This window comes from Apis dorsata, unplaced genomic scaffold (assembly GCF_000469605.1).
Source record: "Apis dorsata unplaced genomic scaffold, Apis dorsata 1.3 scaffold_204, whole genome shotgun sequence".
NCBI lineage: Eukaryota > Metazoa > Arthropoda > Insecta > Hymenoptera > Apidae > Apis > Apis dorsata.
The window spans coordinates 104,065-126,728 of NW_006263488.1; the positions used below are offsets into that span (position 1 = coordinate 104,065).

The 22,664-nt window shown below is 27.8% G+C and overlaps 1 protein-coding gene across 2 annotated transcripts in view; it reads left to right on the top strand.

The window, feature by feature from the left end:
* The first annotated feature begins 5,756 nt into the window (after nucleotides 1–5,756).
* LOC102679326 overlaps nucleotides 5,757–22,664 on the top strand; it is a 429,386-nt gene continuing 412,478 nt past the window's right edge. For both annotated transcript variants that reach the window (XM_006614941.2, XM_006614942.2), the window contains exon 1: nucleotides 5,757–6,100. In XM_006614941.2, the coding sequence (XP_006615004.1) occupies nucleotides 6,040–6,100 (61 nt within the window). In that variant the 5' untranslated portion in view covers nucleotides 5,757–6,039. The remainder of the gene's footprint in view (nucleotides 6,101–22,664) is intronic.

The following is a 22,664-nucleotide window of genomic DNA, read 5'->3' on the forward strand; positions in this document are numbered from 1 at the left end:
ACGAAAGTGTTACTCACGAATATTAATATTAAAGGTGCAACTTTCAAAGCGTAAGTTTTAACTTAACTTTGATTGTTTTAGTTTTTTTCTTTTTTGTTCACGCGCAAAGCACTTCTTGACGTTTTGAAAATAGAAAAAAAAAAAAAAAGAAAAAACGAAACAAATAAATTGTCTCATTCAAACTTCGTAATTGCCTCAAAAAAACTCGGAACTGCCAGTTATACGTTTCAACGTACCGTAAATTCACTCGCAAAAGTTTGCCTCTGTGAGAGTCGGTTCGTCACAGAAATTCGATTTTCTTGAACAATCGTACGTGAATATTCATCCTGTGTTATCGTTCGGTCCTGGATCTGTCAAAATCGATAAAAATATGTCTACGACTCGTCAATAATAAGACTTTTCATTTTCACATCGAATGATTGCTGATTGACGTTATTTAATAATTTTAATAAATATCAAACATAAAAATTAAATTTAAAGAAGAATAACTCGTCATATTTATTATTATTACTATTATTAAATATATTATTGGAAAATTATCAGTATTAGTATATTATAAATTGATTTATCAAACTTCCTATTGCGAATAATATCTCTTTTACATAAATAATTTAAAGTCACGAAGAAACGAATCTGTAATTATATCATGTTATAGTTAGTTAATCACGAGCATGAAAGTTAACATTAAAATTCCTTAATCGTTCTTACATTGGATCATCATCTTTAGTTACAGCAACCCTTCACATTTTTAATCCAGAAAAATTCTCCAATCGCAAAATAGATACAATTTTTTTTCTGTCAAAAAATTATAAATTCAACATCATTGTTTGAAATTTGCACGTTGTCGAAAGAAAACCATACCAGAATTCCACTGATGAAACATTCATTCGATCCGGATAAATTGTAATCAAATAACGAGGGGAACGCGATCAGTCATTAGAATCGACACACACGGGATACAAAATGGATTCCAGCATGAAATTGACTTGGCAGCGTGGAAAATGGGATCCCCGTTCAAGCTCAAGCTTTAATATAATGCAAATGAAAAGCATACTCTTATTTATCGACTTTCGTATCCCCATGTTTCGGTGAGAACAGAAGCCGATCGTATCCGAGCTTTCCTTTCCGTGGACCGATGGCTCCGCGATAAGATCTACGCTAACAAAGATCAACGGCCACGGTTGGTGAAATATCGTGCGTACACCGATCGTCTTCCCCCTCCCCCTCTTCGACCATTTGTAACCTTTACCGTGGATCGATTCGGCCGAGCGCATATCATTGCTCCTACGAGATATAAAAGGGGAATGAATGCGAAGAGATTGGAAATAAATAGACTTTAAAGGGAGTTATGCTCACAGCCGCATCGAAGCTTAAACGTCAATCGAATGTGGATCGATATCGCTCCTGTCGCTTCCACGATCTCGAGCATACGTTTGCTTCTTCTTGCCTTTGTGAATAGATTTTTAGAAAGAAAGACTTTTGGATTCGTCTCGAGACTTTGAACGTTAACAATACATCGGATGGATCTCTAGTGGAAGATTCTACGTAAAAAAATGTATCGAATGGATGGAATAAAAATATTTATATTTCTTTTCGCCAAATATAAAATTTTGTTAAAATTTGTCAATTTTTATCTTGGAATTTCAATGATAATAGAAAATAAATTAAAATAGAAATTCCTAATTTTTTGTTACATTACTCAACATCAATTTCTAAAACACTGGAAAAAATTAAGAATAGTTGTAAAAAAAAAACAAAAAAAAATAGATATTTATATAATATTTCGTTTATGAACTAAATTTATTATGCATATGATATTACAAATGTGGATGATTCTAAATAAAATAATTTTACCGCTCAAATTCTTGTTTTTGTGAAAATCGAAATTGTATATATATATATATATATATATATATATTATGTGTTATCGATAATTCATTCATATCTCATATTTAATCGAGGAATAATTTCATTTGAAAATTTCCTATATAATAATTTCTAATATTTTCTAACTTTAAAATTAATATAAATAAATTATAAATAACATTTAAAATAAATATGATTCCTACAAATTTGTTTTCAGTAAAAAAAAAGACAAAAGTATGAAATGCCATAAAAAAGAATTTATTTTGAATACCTTTCTTTTATCAAAAAGAATATTTTCTGCGATTTAATTTATATCTTTTTCATAAATATAATATTCAATGTCTTAATGTATATTTCACTGCTATTTTTAATTTATAGATATTATATTTTAAAATATTATTTTTATGCAGAATATTATTTAAAAAAATCAGATTTCCTATCGATTATCAGAAATTTTATAAAAAATTCGTATTTAATATTTTACGACATAGGGAAAACAAATATTCATTATTAGAATATCACATATTAGATATTGAAAGGAATTTTAAGTAATATTATTTTAAAATTATTTTAAAAAATTATTTGGAAAGTATTTATGAAATTACAAATACTTCGTGAAACAATTCATATGAAAAGTAAATTAATGGTATTTGCAATTAAATGATTCATTTGACGTTTTACGAGATGAATTATTTATTATTTGCCGTCGTTACTTGTTGTTTAATTTTGATGAAAATATATATATTCTCAACATTCAACATCAAATGTTTATATTATTACTATTGACTTATTCTCAATAACGTAATTAAAATTGTAAAATTTATTGTTCAACATTTAATTTTAAATGTTATTCCAGAAACAAATTTTCAATTAAAAAATTGAAGTATTTATATATATTTCCAAAAATATTTGTCCTTTGAATTAATATAATTGATCACAGATAAGAAATACGAATTAAAATACATCAAATGGATCGTGATTTATGTTATTTGAAACAATTATTTTTAAAACAAATTTCATCCAAGAATTCAATTACTCGACACACGATCAAATTTATTTCCTTAAAATTTATTCTTAACTGAAAATTAAAACTGAAAATTCTTCTCTTTGCAGAACAAAATTTGTTTAAACGATTGAACGTTCTGTTGCCTCTCCTTATAAATATCCAAGGATGATACGTGTCTATTAAACGCGTTTTCAAGTTAAGAGAATTCATACGAGGCATGAAAGAAGCGGGATCGAAAAGGGAAAAAATAAAGAAGAAGAACGATTCGTGATCGAATCCGCGAGAAGCAGTAAAAAGCTGTCAGCGTCAGGATTCGCGTAGAAAATACCCGAAGCATTGAACGAGAATGACAAATTCGTCAATACCGTTCTTGCATCGACAATCGGGTTCTCAAAAATTCTTTATTTTTAAGTATTCCGCTTTTCGTTCCGGGGCGAGATGCTCTTGAAAGCTTGTCATCGAGGGGATCTTTAAATTTAAACGGAATCGTCCTCGATCCCATTCCAGGGAACCGCCATTTTTCTAGAATAGGATAAAAACGCTCGACATTGTCTACGAAATGCCACGATTATTTCGAGATTGTCAAACTCTGCGAATAAAAGGCGGAGGAAAAATAGAAGGAAACGTAACTATCGAATCGATCCAGATATATAATGAAAATACCAAATTCGTAAAAAAAGGAGAAAAAAGATATAACGAATCGTTAATGGATGCACGCGAGTGGTTTAATACTGGAATTTTCCTAACCGGCTTCGCGTGGTCGAAAGGATTGGCTAAAATCGATGCGATATTCAAGATTTTTTTAACAGTGATCCAATAGTGCTTCAACGAAATAATAGAGAGTCTGTTGTGTATAAACATACATCGTTTTTATTTGTCTATATTTTTTTTGCGTGTTTCGTCCAGTATAAATCTATAGTATTTTCGGTTAGATGTTCAAAAATTTAAGTGGAAGATTCTATAAGCCAAAATAAGAAATTTGCGTTTTAAAAATCGATAAAAATATTTTTGGATAGGATATTCAATTTTAGCAAGCGCTTTATATTTTATAAATAATAGATTTTCAATGAATTTGTCCAATAAAAATTGGGAATATTTTAAAACGTTTCTACGTGCACTCATTGCATTAATCTAAAGGATTTTAATATATTCGTGGAACAAATTTAGAAAATCGATTCTAGAAATTGAATCAAACATAAAAATTGGTATACAAAAATGTTGATTGATTGAAATTTATATATTATATATTAAAATAGAACTATTATTTTTATCATATTTCATTTTATACAAATCTTAATTGATTATCATTTAATAAAGAAAATCTATTAACACATTCTCTTATTTAATATAAAATTATTTTTTTAAATACATAATTATTGTTTAATATTTTTACAATAATTGAAATGCAAAATAAAACTGTGTTTTAAAAATTTATCTGTTTAATCATGTACAATTATATTTTAAGTAATCGTAATGAATAAATCAGAATGAAAAATAAATAAAATTTATTGAATCTAAATTTTCATCTATTTCTCGTTCTATTTCTAATTTTAGATGAAATTTATCGTATATTATTCGAATAATATCCTTTCTAGTTTACTTTAGTGATAACATCGGAAATAAATTAAACATTGAAGCATCGAACGCATTTCAGCATCAATAATCGGAAATTTATGATATTTAGAAACGTTGACAAATTGGAATAACTGCTTTCCACATATCGATTGCATCCTAAAAGCTGAAGGTATGGATCAAGTATAAATTTTCGTAAAATTCGGATAATAAATTCTTTCATATAAGAAAGGAAAAATAAATAGAATTTTCAAATCGTAAAATACAAAATATCGTGCAAATATGAATTTACCAACAGCAAGCTATTTTTAGAAATCGAGATTTTAGTTAAGAATATTTACAATTTTCTCTATAAAATAGCGCGATATTACGTTAAAAAAAGAAAAGATTAAGTAAATAAGTCTTGAGCAAACTTTGGTAAATAGTAGGTATTTAAAAAAAGAATATAATGAGTTTATAAGGTATTTAATGAAGGTTTTCTATCGACATTAATAGCGATTATCGATTAAATATTGACAAGAAAATCGATAATTAAAAATGGCTTTTCGAAGAAAGAAAAGAGAATAAATAACGATGTCTGTCTGTTATAAAAATTACAGGAAAAATAAAAATCATAGAAAAGATCGTGTAATTAAAAACATTTTTCTACCGTAGTATGAATAAATAGAAGCTCTTATAAAATTATCGTAGATGATTGCAAAGATAATCACAAAATCGTGCAAGTCAAAAAATTATCGATTCTCTTAATAATCACATCGTAAAGTATCATTCCTTCTAATTTCGTAAAACGGAAGAATTACAGCAGAATCACTATCAAATTGCGCGATGCACAATCCAAACGGTTCTTATCGGCCAAATTAGCGATACAAACAATCGTTTCTCGTGTATAATCTAGTTCGAGGCAATGACCCTTTTGCGGTTCGAAGATAATTGGCATGAGCTCCATTTAGAAATAAAGAGAAAGAGAGAAAGAAAGAGAGATGATTCGTATGGCGCGATAATTTAAAAACACGATAAATTGACGCCTAAGAATAAGGGGAGGGCAAGGAAAAGGGACTATGACATCGGCGGGATTCGATAAGGTTGGTTAAAAAGAGGGTTGAAGGGAAAAATGAGCGAGGAAGACGATGCAAACGGGTTGTCGGAAGCGTCAAGTGGGGTTTCGGGTGAGAGACGACCAAGAGAGGGTGAGAGTGTCGGGCAGGATTCGCGGTGATGGTGGGGAGGGCTCGGGTATATGGAGTGCAGGTATGGTGGCGCTAGAAGCGGGCGCGGGACGAAGAGAGGGAATCCGGTGGATACGAACTTGGATAGCGAACGGTGGTTCAGTTTGCTTTCGTTGATCGTCGAGGAAGGTCGGTAACAGTGTGCCATCTGGCGTCGTACCAGTTTTAACGCACGTTGCGATTCTTCCTCTCGATATATTCGAGATCACGATCGATCTCCCATTTTCTAGAAACGACGTGGTGAACGTAGTCGTGGATTACCGTGTGCCAACGACACAGTGTGTGAATGTGGTCGTGATACGAATGAAGATCAGTTAGTGACTAAGAAGTGCACTCTACTGTGAGTAAAGTGTCAAATGCCAGCGGATCATGAATACGATGATACGAAACTGGATTCTCTGCACCCTTTTTCTACTGGGATACGTTCAAGGTTAGTGCAAATTTGTTTTTATTTGCCAAGCACAATCGGTGGACACGTGTGCCATATCATTAATATATCCTTAAAAAAATTGTATTGTCGCGAGTCATTCGTGATAGCTTTTTACAAGACAAAACATTGAACAGTTTCGATTTCGACCTATCGATTTAACATCGATACTTTATTGCGTCGATATCCAAGAAGCGTTAGATTATTATTCGTGTATCTCATGTCCAATATTTAGTAAAACGATTGTAGGTGACCACTGGGATTACATGATAAGAAATTGTTTCTGTTTATATCATACATATTTAATATTATTTATTTTTTTAATGTTTATAATTGTGTAAATATACATATGATGTGTGACCACGTGCGTTATCTCGTCAAGTCTGCAATGTTATACGAAGCAAATTTTTCATTTCTAACCTTATCCATCTAACGTTTTTCGTGACAATTGGTCTTCAAATAAGTTGCGTGTTCGTTATAAACGAGTTTAAATCTTTCGAAAAGTATTGGTCACGCATTTACCAAACGCTTCGCGATGGAACGCATAGAGGAAAAATTCTTCGATAATACAATCAACGCTTCTTTACTTTTTGAAATTTTTATTTTTTCCATATTTCACGAAACTGATTATTTTTTTGTGTTCGTTATGTTGTGATATCTCTTTTAATTCGTCTTTCGTATTGGATATTCATAGATGTTATTAACTCTCGCGCTCTAATTTTATTAGAATAATTAGATTTGATAAATTTTGAAAATAGAAAAACACGTTTTTTTTTATTTTACTTTTGTTTCACGTTTGGAATTTTATTTTGCGTTCGAACATGTTAAACTAATGAAATGTGTCGATTGCTAAATTAATTTTTTATACATTCTTTCTACTTTTATTCTTTATCTTGCGATCGCGTGAAAAAATGAAAAAATTTTTTCTTTCTTCGGTGGTAACACCCTATCGGCATACGTTAATAGAACAACTTTGAAATTGATTTTCTATTCGGAAGAAGAAGCGGCCGTAACGAGTTCATTAATCCTTTCACGTTAAACTGCAACGTGATATAATTAAAGAGATATCGACGTAGAAACCGCGCGTAGAAACATAAAATTCTTCACTATAATTATACACTTCGTTTTCTATGCTTTCTTGATCAAGAATATCGAAGACAACTCATCAAGATTCGTAAATTTCTATTATTTTTGTCAGCGAAGATGCAAAGACTAGGCATGATTATTTTCATAATGCTAACTTATTTTTTTAAATGGAGACAGTTTTGAAATAATTATGAAATCATTCGATTTCATGAGAAAGTTAGATTCTTGCTAACTTTAATTTTTTTTTTTTCTTTTTTCCTTCTGCATATTAATTTAATTTTATCTAATTGAAAAATTGTAAGATGTGTGAATTTTTTTTCTTAAAATTACTTTTTTTTTATATATTGGAATTACAGAATTTTTCATTTATATACATTATTTGCTAATCGACACGAATTTGAGGATTCGACTTTGAAATGGAACTATCCTCTTTAGATCGCGGATATGGTGGATACATTTTATAGCAGATTCGATCATTTTATCTAAAATAGTATTCACATGATTCCATAAAAATCACTTTCCACTAAAAATCATTTAACTTTTTTGGATTTACTTGTAAATTATTTGTAACACGAAATAATTCATAATTAATAATTCTATCTATTTTTTTTTGTATATTGCACGATTTGAATGTTTATTTTTTCTCATATGTATTTTTTCTCATATGTATAAAAGAATAAAGATCATTAATATAAATATGCTGTTGGGATATCTGCATAGTTTTATTTTACAATTTATTCACATAATAATTTGGTGGTCGTTTCGATCGCCGATAGAACCGAATATCAAAAATAAATGAATTGATGATTTAACATATATAAAATATACGTGTTCATATATAAAATATATGTGTGATATTACAAAAGACAGCAATTGATTCGGTAAATGATTTACTTATCCTAATATGAATAGACTATTAGCATACAGTACAATGATACGGTTAATTCATATGTTTAGGAATATGTGATAAAAATATAGAAATAAAAAATATTGATTATTTGAATAAATTGAGAAAAGTTACATTGTAAAATTATACAATTAAAGTTATTTATTCGTCAAAATTAAATTAATCTGAATTTAACTTTTTACAAATAATATCTATAGATGTTTATTTGTTGCGAATAACGTTTTTAAGTATTTAATATAAATATGCTTAAATTAGTATATTTCGTTTTGGAGCGTTCCATTTTTTCAAGAGGATTAAAAATTATTTCAAAATGTTTATGAGACAAATCCATAAATCATTTGAACAACGAAACATGTCTTTAAAATCTTAAGAATTTATTTATTTGATTCTTTCGATGAACTGTAGTCTTAAATAGCACATTTAAATTGCAAGATAATTGTAATGTACACATGAATTTTCATATTCTATACAATTCTCTATGAAATTTTTAAGAATCGATGAGAATTGCCTGCATTTTTTATTTTCAGATTATTTTTTGTTTAAAAACGCATAGGGACCATTGTTTCTTTATTCTCTTTATATACTGTGTTGATATTTGATGATATCTGCTTAGTTTGTGCATGTAAATATGTCGTAGAACATGCTTTCTTCCTAAACACTTATATCATAAATATATACATATTTTACAGAAAATTTATGAAAATAATTAAATCGATGATTTAAAATAAATTAATAATACAACTTAAATACAATAGATCGTTATGAATTAATTTCTAATATTTGTTCTATAAAATTTGCTTCACAGGATCCATAATAATTTACTAATAATAAATTTTATGATTTTTACAAATTACATGAAATTATTATTATGTTATTATTATGTTATTATTATATTACATATTATTATGTTATTTGTAATGTAGAGATGTTAAACACATAATATCAATACGAATTACCATTATAATATATCTAATTTGTTTTTGAAAGAATTATCTACCGATAACTCTTTTTAGTTCAATTATGATAGGGGCTGATAATATAAAAAATATTACATCTTTAATATAAAATAGATATCATAGAATAAATTTTACTTCGTCTAGAGTAAGAAACATTGATTATAAACAGTCTACATGCATATCTAGTGTCATCATCCAACTGTTCACGGACAATATATGCACACTGTCTGCAGACAATGTCATGTGTCCACATCTAACAATAACCATGTTTCTGAATGAGATTGTTGTTGCGATTTATGAGACATATCTCTATTTTTATATTCTATAGATTTTTAATTGAAGTTCTTTTTAGGGAATTAAAAATAATTTCAAAATTCCAAAATATAAAAAATTGTTCCAAAGATAGAAAGAAAAGATACTAACTTTCATGCAGAAATTTCTGTTTTTTTCGAGATTAGCTAACATTGAGATATTCGTTTAATATTTTAATGAATTTTTATGTGTATGTTGCTTCATCATTATGTCTCTTTATCTGAACGAGATGTTAAAAATAAGCCGGTACGGTCATTACAGAATGTTTAAAAAACAAATACAATCTGTTTAAAGTGCATTAAATTCTCCAATATTATTCAATATTTAATAGAAGTATCATTGTTAAACGTCCAAATGAGATTTGCAAATCCAAAAAGAAAATATTATTCTGAGTTTCATCAAAACGAAATAGAATTTAACACGATGACCTAAATTTTTGGACAAAGCTCTTCTTATCCCTTCGTCTCGATAAATTTTCTAATATGTTATTTTTCGTGCTATATTTTATTCAATGTAATCAGTCTCAGTAACGAAATGGAACCGTGAATCTCTCTGAAAAAGTAGTGTTACAGTATAAAATTGTTTCATATTTCGTTTTATATCTATCTTTTTCTTTCTATTTATCATTTAAATGAATTCGTTCATTGATTTTTAATACAAATTCACGAAATATCGAATCTTGAATTTGAGTCGAGGTAAAAAAAATAGATGCTTCGATCATTGCCATGTTTATCACGTAACTAAATTTATAACAACGATTTATAGATTATTTAATTAAAATATTATCTTATTTTGGAATATTATCGATATTTTGGTTCAAATATTTTGTATGTTCAAATGTGACAAATTAATTAATAATAAAATTTGCGAGCAATTCTAATTTTTTAAATTTGTTTAAAAAATAAAAAATTTTGTATTTTGCAATTTTCATTTACATTCAGAAAATCTATATTTATGGATTTTTAATTTAAATTATTTGTTAAATCCAACTAATCCAAATACAATTATTATTTTTCTAAATAAATTCTTTTTCTGCAAATTTCTTTAAAATAAAATTATATAAAAAAAAACATTTTATTCAAAAAAGATTAAATCATAAATCCAGGCCGATCTAATGAAAATCTGCATAATTTGCATAATTCGAAACTTTTTATTGAGTAAATTTTTTGTTGAGTAAATTTAGAATCAGCAAAATAATGATTTAAACCTCATAATTGGTACTATGTCTAGTACTATTGGTACTAATGTCTAGTAAGTGAGTTTAAAACAGACTTGAAATTTCTGTAATTTCATATGATCTACGTATCCGAGTTTGAAGAAAATTCCTGATGTTAAAGTCGAAAAGATCGATTTTGCATAGAATAATCTAATTTTGCAATTTTTGATCAAATGTATCACATAAAAATTAAACATTTTTTATGATCAATACAAAACATACAGCTGATCAAAAAATTAAGACTCACAATTTTCAACATTTTTCGTGTTTTCAATAAAATTCTTAATTTTCATTAAAATACACACGCGCGTGCGCGCGCGTATATATGTATATTAATAATTTGTGTTTCTTCATTTTACTTTGATTCTTTTCAGCATGCTTCGTATGCATGAATATTTTTTGCGAAAGATTCAATTTTTTTTTTAATTAATTAATGTAGTAGCGTACAATTGTTTACAAGAATTTTAAATAAACTACAGATATTCTCAATTGGATTTATATTGGAAAAATTGTTTGACCACAGAAATATATTAAAAAATAATAAAATATTATCGTAAATATGAAAATTGTATCGTAATATGAAAATTATTATTTATTATGTATTTAATGTATTAATGATTAATAAAATTTACAATTAAATTTCATTTGGATATTTAAATTTTACTAAAGACAGGGAAAATTTTGAAAAATTATTATTACAGCCAGGAGCTATAATAATTTAGTTAATTACCACTGATCAAAAAACAAAACGCACGTGTGCAAAACGAAAGAAATTTATTTGATATCTCTAACACATTTTAACAATACCATTTAATAATACCAAATGACCAAAAAAAAAAAAAGAACCATTACGATATTTCATTTTACGAAATTTTAAACATTTTAATCTATGGTTGCAAGTATCGATGCGATTATAGGAAAATAAGGAATATAGAAAATGGCGAAAAAACAGTTTAACACCGTACTGAGAATTTTTCTGTGATATCTAGTGCAATCGTAAAACTTTCGCTTATCCGCACTGCGAATAGAAGATCCAAGAAATGCCGCCGACTACATGAATCTTGGTTAATTGAAGATTAACTTTTCTTTCTTTTTCTCCAGAAATATTACTTACAACGACAAAGATTCGAAACTAACGAGAAAACTAATTAACTATAAGAAAAAGTACTCACACCGAAAGAAAAAAAGAGGGAAGCTAAAGATAGGGAAGCTTCTTTTTTTTTATTTTCTCGTTCAACATGTATACCGTATACATTGGGATTTTATAATATTTCGTTGATAGACAAATATCTAAGAAAATAATTATTAGTAGTCTTTGCAATTATTTTATTTAACATAGAAATATTTCTATTTATTTTAATCTAATCCTTATATTTTTCTTTTATATTTAAGAACTTTGGATGAAAAGAAAATTATTAGCTTGGAAACAACTTTATTTTTATTTGGAAAAGTACACATATATTGATTATAATATACAATATAAATATAATGTAAATATATTATATCTAAGAAATTAAAAATTCGTAGAAATTTTTATTACAATAAATAAATATAAATATCTTAAAATCACATACAACGAAGACTTTTTGATTTCATAAAAATGCTCAAATTGTTATAAAAGACTAAATATGTTTAAAATCTATTTTTAATCTCACGCTTTATTTTTTTCTTTCCGGTATAAATATATTCCATTGTAAAATTATATAGATATCGCGCTAATTGATTTTATTAAAGGTTTAAATTTATTATTACCATTTTCCACTAATTAATTAGATCCAAGTACATAATATTTCATATCATTTGATATTGTAGAAATGAAATGTGGATAAAAAGAAGAACACTGCTTCGAAAAATAATTATTTATAATATACTTGAGAATAAATTTTAATCAAAAACGCTTCGACGTTTCACAATTTTACGTTTTTGATATCTACTCCATTAAATAATCAAATCAACTCTTGCAAAGTAAAATTGTGAATGAATTATCAAATATTTACACTCGAAAACAATTTAAATAGAAAACTTAATCGTATTTATTATATAGTATTTTACATATAGATCCAGTGATTAAACATTCGATTAAAAAATTTAATAATTTCGCTTTTACGCTCGACTAATATTTTTATCGCCAAAAAATAGTCAACCGGAGATTCCACGAACGTTTCTTATCTTTCCAGCCATTTCGCGTGTCTCATTTCTCTTATCTATCTTTTCCTCTCTTTTCTACCGTCCACTCCACTCCCTTTCTCACATGAAAAACTGTTCCCACGGTTTATTCCAAGTTCGAAATAAAATTTCTTTTCGCTCGTGTTTGAGAATCGGTCGAAACCAATCACGGAATATTGCTGCTTCGAAGTAAGCTTCGCATCGAGACAATAAGCGGCAATCAGCAATAAGCAACCGAATCGCCTACTTGCAAAACACGCTTGCAACGATATCATTGGTACGAATACAGTGAGTCGAGAAATTGATCTTGACGTTATAAGAAATATCATGTTGGTTCGATAAATTGTTAACGAAGGTTTGATGAAAATGAATTTTTTCAAGAAGATTTTTTTTGTATTTTGAATGCGATTCTTTTTTTGTTTCGTATTATTACGATGTTATATTTAAGAAGAAAAAAGATATTTAATTATTGAAAAGATAAAATATAATGCATTTATTTTCTACATATTCATGAAATTTTTTTTCTATTTTTAAATAGATATAACTTTGTAATAGCGCGAGGTGAAGAAAAACTTTTTATAAAAAATTTAATTTTTAACGTTTCATCACTTTTTTATAAAAAAATTGAAAAAGGAAAATATGCATGCAATGCACGCAATATACGAAAAAATGCTGAAATTTTTGTATTTTATGTATAATTTTACTCATACTTTATACTTTTGTTAAAGTCAGAATTAGATGAATTAAATTAAATAATTCACATTGAAATTTCTAGTTTATGCAAATAATATTATTCATTGATATAAGATTTTTTTTTATTTATTTTTCTTATTTATATATATATTTTTAATTCTTGAAAAACAACAATGCAATTTTTATATTATTTATTTATTTATCAAAGTACGAAAGAGAGAATATAAGAAATGTCGTCAAAAAAATTTTACCACGACAGAGTTTTTACGTTCACATTTTTATGCAACTTCGATCTTTGAAAGTTTTCTCGTTATATCAATGAACAAAATTTTTAAGAACATTTTGTTTGAATACACATATACACAAAAAATAACACGAAAAAAGTATTCTAAAAAAAAGGTATTATATTGTTAGAAATGATCTAAAACTGTGTGACATTATCTGGATATCTAGATATGAAGAAGAGTTAAAAATAGAAGCAAGGTCATTGCTGTTACCGGTCGAGCATAGAATCGATAGGAAATACATCGTATAAAAGTTTAAATATTGTCAATTGAGAATCCTCATAAAGTTAATGGATCGAGTATTCTTAAGTTAATGGACCAAGTATTTTTCTTCCTTCGTATCCAATTAGGTAATTGACTTCTAGGTTGAATGCACATCCGTTGGGATTCATTTTTTTTTTTTCTTTTAGAAAACATAAGCAGTCCATTAATTGAATTGTTTATTTGATCATTTAATTGTTATACTAGTAATTTAGTAATTTGTTATAAATAAACGGTGGTTCAATAATGAATTACTCAAATATCGAGATCGAACATATATATATTCATTCGATAGATTTAAATTTTCCATGAAAATGTTTATGTACGTAAAATATTATAATTATTAAATAATTATATGAAAAAATAATTTCATCTATCGTAAAATTATAAAATAATAATTAAAATTAAAATAATTCTTATCAGCTATTCAATTTGTACGACTGGTAACGTCTTTACGGCGATTACAAAGGGGATGAAATTGCTCGAAAATCTCGAGGAAACTAGATTAAGGTCGCGCCAATTGGACGGTCCTTGTCCGGTGAATACAATTGGGAAACAAAAGGAGTGCAAGAACGCGATGACCTTGGAACGTTTTAATTAACTTTTTTAATTTAGAGGCTACGTGTAATACATTGTTTCTTCTTCTGTGCAAAAATATTGCAAAAACATCTTTTTGTCAGTCGTTAAATATTTGGAGCATAACTAATGCGTTCCAAAGACAAGCGTTATTCGAAAGAAATCTTATTTCCAAGTTATTTTCGAGCGAAATTAAATTGAACTTTTATTCTCTTTGAAATCGTTGAGGAGAAACCTATAAAAAAAGGAAGTTTAGTTGGAAGTTTATAACTCTGTAATTAATAAACTTATTTAACTATACTTTTACGACGAATAAAAAAACAAAAAAAAATCATATATACAATTAAAAATTTTATTTCAATATTTAAAATAACGATCTAATATCTTGTTCTATTCGGAGATACGGACATATGCAGTTTTAGTTTTTTTAAAATTAAAATTATTCTGAATTTGAAAAAATAAAATTAAAATTAACAATGACAATATCGAAAATAATAAAGTTCTCTCAACTACTCATTTATCCATTTGAAAATGGCTCACATCATATTCTTCCTAACAATATTGTACAGGTAAAATTTTTTCTTCATCAATTTTTATTTTTTGGCTGTTATTAATTATAAATATTATTAACAATGTGAATAAACTAGAATATACCGTTTTAAGTTGTAATAAAATTGCGCATAATCTTATTTAAAATTAAATAAAAAAATTTTTGAAATATAATATTATGGATAAATATTAAAATAAATATAATATATAAATTTCTATATATAAGATAAAATTTCTACGTGTTTTTCTTGTTATCGATATTTAAATTTTATTTTAATATTATTATTTTTTACAGAGAAATTTTTTTAAACGCAGAAAAAAGCTCTTTGAATAGACATGAGCCGAGAAACAGAGAGTTGGCATAATTTGGAGACCGAGAGTACACGTGAACGTTTCTAAAGAAGAAATTCAGGTCGTAAGGGATTGTCGAGGGCGGTTGAAAATTCGCGTTTCTATAAAGAAAGGACAGCGGTAGAGCGAGGTGAGGTAGTCTTACTTTAATAGAATGTAATGTTCGATGGGATCGTGATTGCCTTCTTAAGAGACACAACTTGGCAATGGTACAAAAATAGGTTTTATATTCTTCGGGCATGCTGCCGCCTTTAATAATCGGTTTAATTCGTCGCGATATACCTTGGAATTATGGATATTATCTCTGTTTCCGGTTTTTTCTTATTCCATTCTGCGTATTTAATTTGAAGGATATTAAATTTTAGTACTGTACTGCAATCCCCATTAACCGAGATAATTAGGGGGATTGTTCCAATAAATGAATTTTTGGAGACTATCAGGGAAATAATACAACATTAATCGAGATAATAGATAAGAAACGATTTTGATTGAAAAATCAAAAAATACTTTTTTAACTGTCAAGTCGTACAATTTTTCGATACACTTGAGTAAATTCTAAATTCCTTTTTCTAGTGTTATTTGTTAGAATTTAAAATATTGTTAACACTATTTTCGTTATAATTTTACATCATGAAAATTTTTTATTTTTAATTTTTAAAGTAAAACTTTAAAAATAAACTTTGTATTTTTAAAGTAAGAAACAGTCTATATATATATATATATTTATATTTCATTTTATTTCTTTTGTCGATTCAATTTAGTTGCATGATACAGTTTCAGTCTCTCTTCTTTGCATTATCATAATTGAATATCCTTGGAAAGAACTTATAAATTTGACGAATTTGTCGATTTTTTTGTAATTGAAAAAGATCGATCAAAGAAACTTTGATATAAATAGTTTTTACGAACTTATTTGCTATTTACATTACATCGAAAAAGAATCCTTGTAAAAGATTGTAGATATAGATATAAATAAAATCGATTCGTGAACGAATTTGAAAAATTATTATTAAAAGTGAGCTTCAACATTTTCAATTTTGCTAAATTTTGGGTATTAGACACAAAAAGAAAAATGTTATAAGAATGAAACTGCATATTTGTATTTATTAGATTTTAGGTTAAGTTTTTTTCGTAAAAAATGTTTTTTCAACTCTCTTATGTAATTTTCTTTTCTTATGTGATTTTTCATCACATATACGCAAAGAAAAATATAAAAATTTGGTAATCTCAATAATGCACGATCGTATTCGTAGTCAAATTATAGTCTTGCGTTGTCCCATATATTATTATCGCGTATCACAACAATTAAACGTTTTAATGAAGATGCATGATTGGGGAGAAGGGGAGGAAGGCTAGTAGTTTACTAACGGGAACTTGGAACCTAACAAAGTTGTTAGGTTCAAGTCACCATAGTCGCTTTTGAAGTACGTGTTCCCATTGTTTTACTAGGTATGCGTAAACGCGTAATCAACACGTCCATTAATAGAAGATAGATCGAGCATTTCCTTGGAATGTAGAATTAGCTGTTTCAACGAGATGAGAAATTTTTTTTGTGAAACGAGAACAATGCAAATCAATAGGAGGACTATATATTGAATGTATCGAATTATTTCATGTTGAGTTAGTTCATGTCTAGAAGCTTTCATTTTTTTTGTTAATTACATGTGATAAATATTTTTTTCAATCATTTCTTAATTAAATTTATCAATGTTAGTTTCAACGTAACGATTGTATATTATGCAAAAGGATCGAGACATTGCAGAGACAATTTCCCAATTATTTTCGTGTTTTTAACTAATCTTACTCCGCAGTAAGTAATTTTTTCTTTTTGAGAATTTTAAAAGATAAAATGTAATTTAACAATACGTAAAAAAAAAGGATTATTTTTACAAATAATAAAAAATATTTCTTCATTAAGAAATAAATTACATCGTTGTATTGAGAGATCTATTTTACTTTTTCAAAAATAATAAAAATAAAAATTAATTTTATACATTAAAAATTATTTTATTAATTTATCTCGTTAATTATTAAGACATATCTATGAATCAATAGATTTCTTTGTATATGAAAAAAATCAACCTTGAATTCTTGGAAATCTAGAAAAGAGGCCATTTAAAATGTATTTGTGTAATGTAATCGAGATATCCAGTATACAGTTGAAATACAGACAAGATACAGGCGAAAGTTTTTGCGAATTTATCGAAAAGGTATATCCACGTGGATTTGAGAAGCTCGCGTAAATATTGACTTTGGGGGAGTTTAAAACTTCAATACGAAGAGCGAGAGGAAGAAGAGTCAATCTGCCGCAAAAAATCTAATCTAACCTAACTCGATCTATCCTTGAGTTAGATCGAATAGGAGCGTAGCAGCGTAGTTGAGTTTGGTTTTAAATCTTTTCTACAGATGGCGCTCGTGCGTAAGGTTTTAATTTCCCCTGAAAGCAAATATTTACTGAAATGATACTCGATCTGATAATTTCTTCGCGATGTATACAACGGCTGATGAATCAATTATGAAGCAGTTCTCTAATATATAGCAATTTCCACGTACATGCATATATCTTTGGAGGATCGAAATGATACGAATTGGTGTATACCAATGTATAAATTTTCAATTGAAGTTTATTTGTTGTATTATAAATGTTTAAAGTTTGCGTTGGGCATCTTTGTTGCATCGCGTTGTTCTCGTCTCATTTCATCTAATGCGAACTTGAATTGTTTGTAATTTCAATGGAAATTTTTGTATATCTCCAAAGATGAATAATATATATACCTATATATATACATTATAAATAACAGAATCTATACGAAATCTAATTTCATAGTTTGCATGTCTGTTAATAATAATTAATTTTTCCAAAAATTATTAAAAAACATTGGATGTTATGGAATAAAATTAGATCGAGAATGACTGAATCAGATCATATTAATTTTATTCCAAGAGGCGAATTCCTTAAGAATTTCAAAATCTAAAATCGAAACGTTGCTGATGATCGCACATTTTGAAAAATGTATATTTCCAATGGAAAATCTCCTAGTTAAATCGACTAGTTATTAGTATTTTCGACAAATCCGGGTATCGATATCATCGCTCTCCGAGACTCCTTTGGAGACCTCTAATTTACGCTACGGTTGCTTATTCAAACTCAAAATCCCTTTTCACACAGCAATATAATATCGACGAATAACTTTTCGATGAGTTGAGTTTGTACATACGATATTCATATCTATCAAGTATGGCGATGATGGAAGCGATATACATGACTTGTATTACTATGCAAAAGATTACTCAATAGAAGTAGTTTTTTTTTAGAGATATCATTAAAATCAATTTTTCTTTATTTGTATATTGAAGACAAATATTGTGATTTGAAAAATTAAAATCGATGACTTAGTTTGAAACGATTTGACTTTTTGTATGGATTGTGCTATGTGAAAAAATAAACATTAGAAAGTGATAAAATTTTTTCATTTAACGCTTCGTCTTCGAGTGAATATGAAATCGAAAATTTGAAAATTTTTCTTAACTATGTTCGATCACGATTTTCATGGACAAAAAAATTCTATTTTTATCTAGAACAACCACTCGCGGATAATTCATATCCAATCGAGAATTAACAACTTTTTTCATTTTCTCGAATTTTTGAGGAACCCGTTTTAATTCTTTCGTACCAATCTATTCATAATCGATTCATAATCCTACGATAATAAACCCACAACCATGATCTACGATTAAAAATTTCATTGCCTCGCTTGGTTCTCTTCCACTGGATTCTCGTTGCTCCTAGGGTTCATACATCATGCTCGTCTCGTTATTTGGGCAAAAAAAGTGAAACACTGGTTGGTTCGTAGATAGATTGAATCGCGTTTGTACGTTGCACTCGTCTTAACCCGGAAGACACCGAGCCAGGCGTTAATCCTGTCATCCTGGAAGCGAGTGCGCGATTCCTCCGTTTCCTGGGTATACACCTTCCTGTAAATCTGGCTTGTAACGTGGCTTCCACTTTGTCCTTCCCAAGTTTATTAGTTTTGTTATTTCCATGTGAAAGGGCGCGGTTCGCTAACGAAGCCTCTCGCTCTACCGCCGCCTGTTTTGTTCGCCGCCTGATGCAATTATCATTATCACGAAAATTGCAAAGAATGATTGTGGAGGGTGTCTTTCGAAATTAGGATTGTTCGCTCAAAGGGATCGCGCGATGCGTGTAAATTTTGAGAAATTATTTTATTTTCGGTATATATAGGGAGGAGTTTATTTTTCTTTTTTTAAAAACTTTCCAAAATTGTTGACTATTGACTTTACTTCTTTTTTTTTTTAAACTGCAAAGTTAAAATTTGCGATCTTTCCAAAATTGTTGACTACCGAGTTTATTTTTAAAACTCGTACAAAGTTAAAATTCGTAATTTTTCCAAAATTGAAGCGTATGATATTTTTATAGCAGAAAACGTTTTTAACGGAGGAGTTTCTTTCGTGCAGTTTCAAAAAAATTTATAGATCTTCATATGAAACGATTCTATAAAGGGGAAAGGATAATATATAGAATAGCCGTATAAGTTTTCGTAAAACAATACTTACTTTATACACGTTTCTCTCGAAACAATTTTTCAATTTGATTCGAAACTTGGAAAAATTACGAAAAAATTCTGAAAGATATAATTCTTAAAAATTATTTACTCTTTTTAATTCTTTTTTTTTCTCTCTCTCTTTCCCTCTCTCAACCACTCAAAGACCGAGGCTAATTTAATTACCGCCCATAGCAAAATTAATTACTGGAACCACGAAACTCATTCTTTATTTTATCGCGTTTACTTGTCGCCGGGTCTCGTTTAATTAACATCGTGGTATAAAAGAGTTACGGTTTCTTTCTACCGAAGGAGACTGGGTCAAAAATGGCCCTCTTTAGCTTACTCCCTAATTCGCAACGATGCGCCTAATTAACCTTGTTCCCCTTGTTTTTATCGTTCGACCTACCAATTTAAAAGCAACGAGCAACAGAAATCCGCGCGATAGTTATTTCGAGTTAAAACTCTCTGGAACAGAAATTATGCTTCGAATGAATCATTTTCACCTATTCAGATCTAAAATTTTTATAATATTCGACAATGAAAAGGTCAAATTTTTCTCCGTTTTTTTTCTTTTTTTTTTTATTCGTTTAATACTTTACACAGTTTCATTTTGATTGACGTATCATTGTGGTATATATAAAGGGAGAGAGAGTGAAATATCGTTTAATTCGGATATATAGAATAATGGAAACAATGAAATGAAAATAAAAATAATGGAAGAAAATTTAAGCAGGTTTAAAAGTATTTCCAAATTCAATTGTAGAAATCTATAATATCAAAAATTTCCAAGTCATACAATATAATAAAATGATAAAAACTTGATGAAATTTCAACTGTTCGCTCGAATTGCAATAACTCGAAATAGCTAAATTTTATTTGGTAAAATTATGCTAGAACGAAACAAAATAAAAAGAGCAGTTGATAAACAATCGAAATAAAATTATGATACCATCACAATTTTTGCTATATAACATGTAACATACAATATACAAGATATTGAAAAAAAAAAAAGAAATTTCTAAAGCTGTTCGTTCGATATTATCAATGAATTTTTTCAACACATAATGCATATTTTTATAACGTTTAAATAACGAGCAGATGTGAATTAATATTAATAAATAATAGGAATAACATTTTTCATATTCGATGAAAATTTGCATTTTTGATTATACATCAATAATATTATAATCAATAATATTAATAATAATTAATTATATTGACAATCTTACAATATGTATATGATAGAATATTTTTCGAATAATACAAACTTTAAAATCTCGGATTCTTTTCCTTCAACATTCTGTATAATATATTATATATATATATATATTTTCAATATTAATCGAATTTAAATTGACCGAAACACCATGATAATTATTACCGATAATGGATTGTAATCGACAAATGTTGCTCACTCGTCGACTATTACAGTAATTGTGGCAACGTGTAATTAGATTACACGATGTTGCAAATGATCGCTTGTGCGACGATATTCCTCTTTACAATATAATTCCACCAGTGAACGGAGAATGTATACGCGTTGATTCATGTCGCAACTGAGGTTTCCCGCGCGTTACCCGCTCTTATTAGAGATGATCACTTTAAATAGAGGGAGTAGGAATTTTAATTACATGGTCGCGTATCATCATGAAACTGCGTGTCACTGGATCAAACATCTGTGTTGCGCCTGTCCCTGATTTGTGTTTTTTATCTGGAAAATGTTACATCTGATAAAATATAAAACGAGCCAATAAGAAATATGAAATAATTCGTCATTTATTTGTCTTTATCGAAAAATGTTTCAAACGAAATTTATTGTATTATTGTATTATGAATATAATTTGACTTTTTAATATTTCTTTTTTTTCATTATTATAATGTCATTGAAAAATCATTGAAAAAACAAATCTAGCGATCTATATTACGATGACTTTCAGTTGATCTTGAAACGAAAATAAAATGTAATTTTTTATAGTAGCGAATAATTTTTCAATTTCTAGAGAAATTTTTAAAACGAATTGTTTCCAAATTGATAAATTGATGGAAACAATTATTTTCTACGTCCACTAATAATAAAAAGATCATATATCATTGTAAAATATGATTTCCACATTCACATTTATTTATTATTCATATTCATATTTTCTTTTCGTTTCAAAAATCAATAGAATATCATTGAATTCGTTTTTCAAAATGATCTTAAGAATATCATAAGAAATAAAAGATATTGGAAAACTATATTCATCGGATCAACTTCTTTAGCATACGACAAATTTCATTTCAAACATTTTTCGATTAAATGTAAATATAATAAAATAAATATAAACTTGATAAAACAAATCTCAACTATAACGTTTTTGTACATCGACTATTTATTTCAGCCTTTTAAAATAGAATCCTTCAAAACTACGTTGTCAACACTTTATATATACATACAAATAATTTTATACCGTTAATTTTAATTATTTCTAATATAATAAAAATCATTTAACGTATCCTATTATTCAAGATCACGCAGTAAACGTAATAACTCGCAGAATTATTTAACACAAGATAACAACAGATAAATTCAATCTTTTCGTCGACTCGTTTAACGTTTTCAAAAAAGGAAAAAAAAAAAAAAAGTTGGCCGAATCTCACAATCT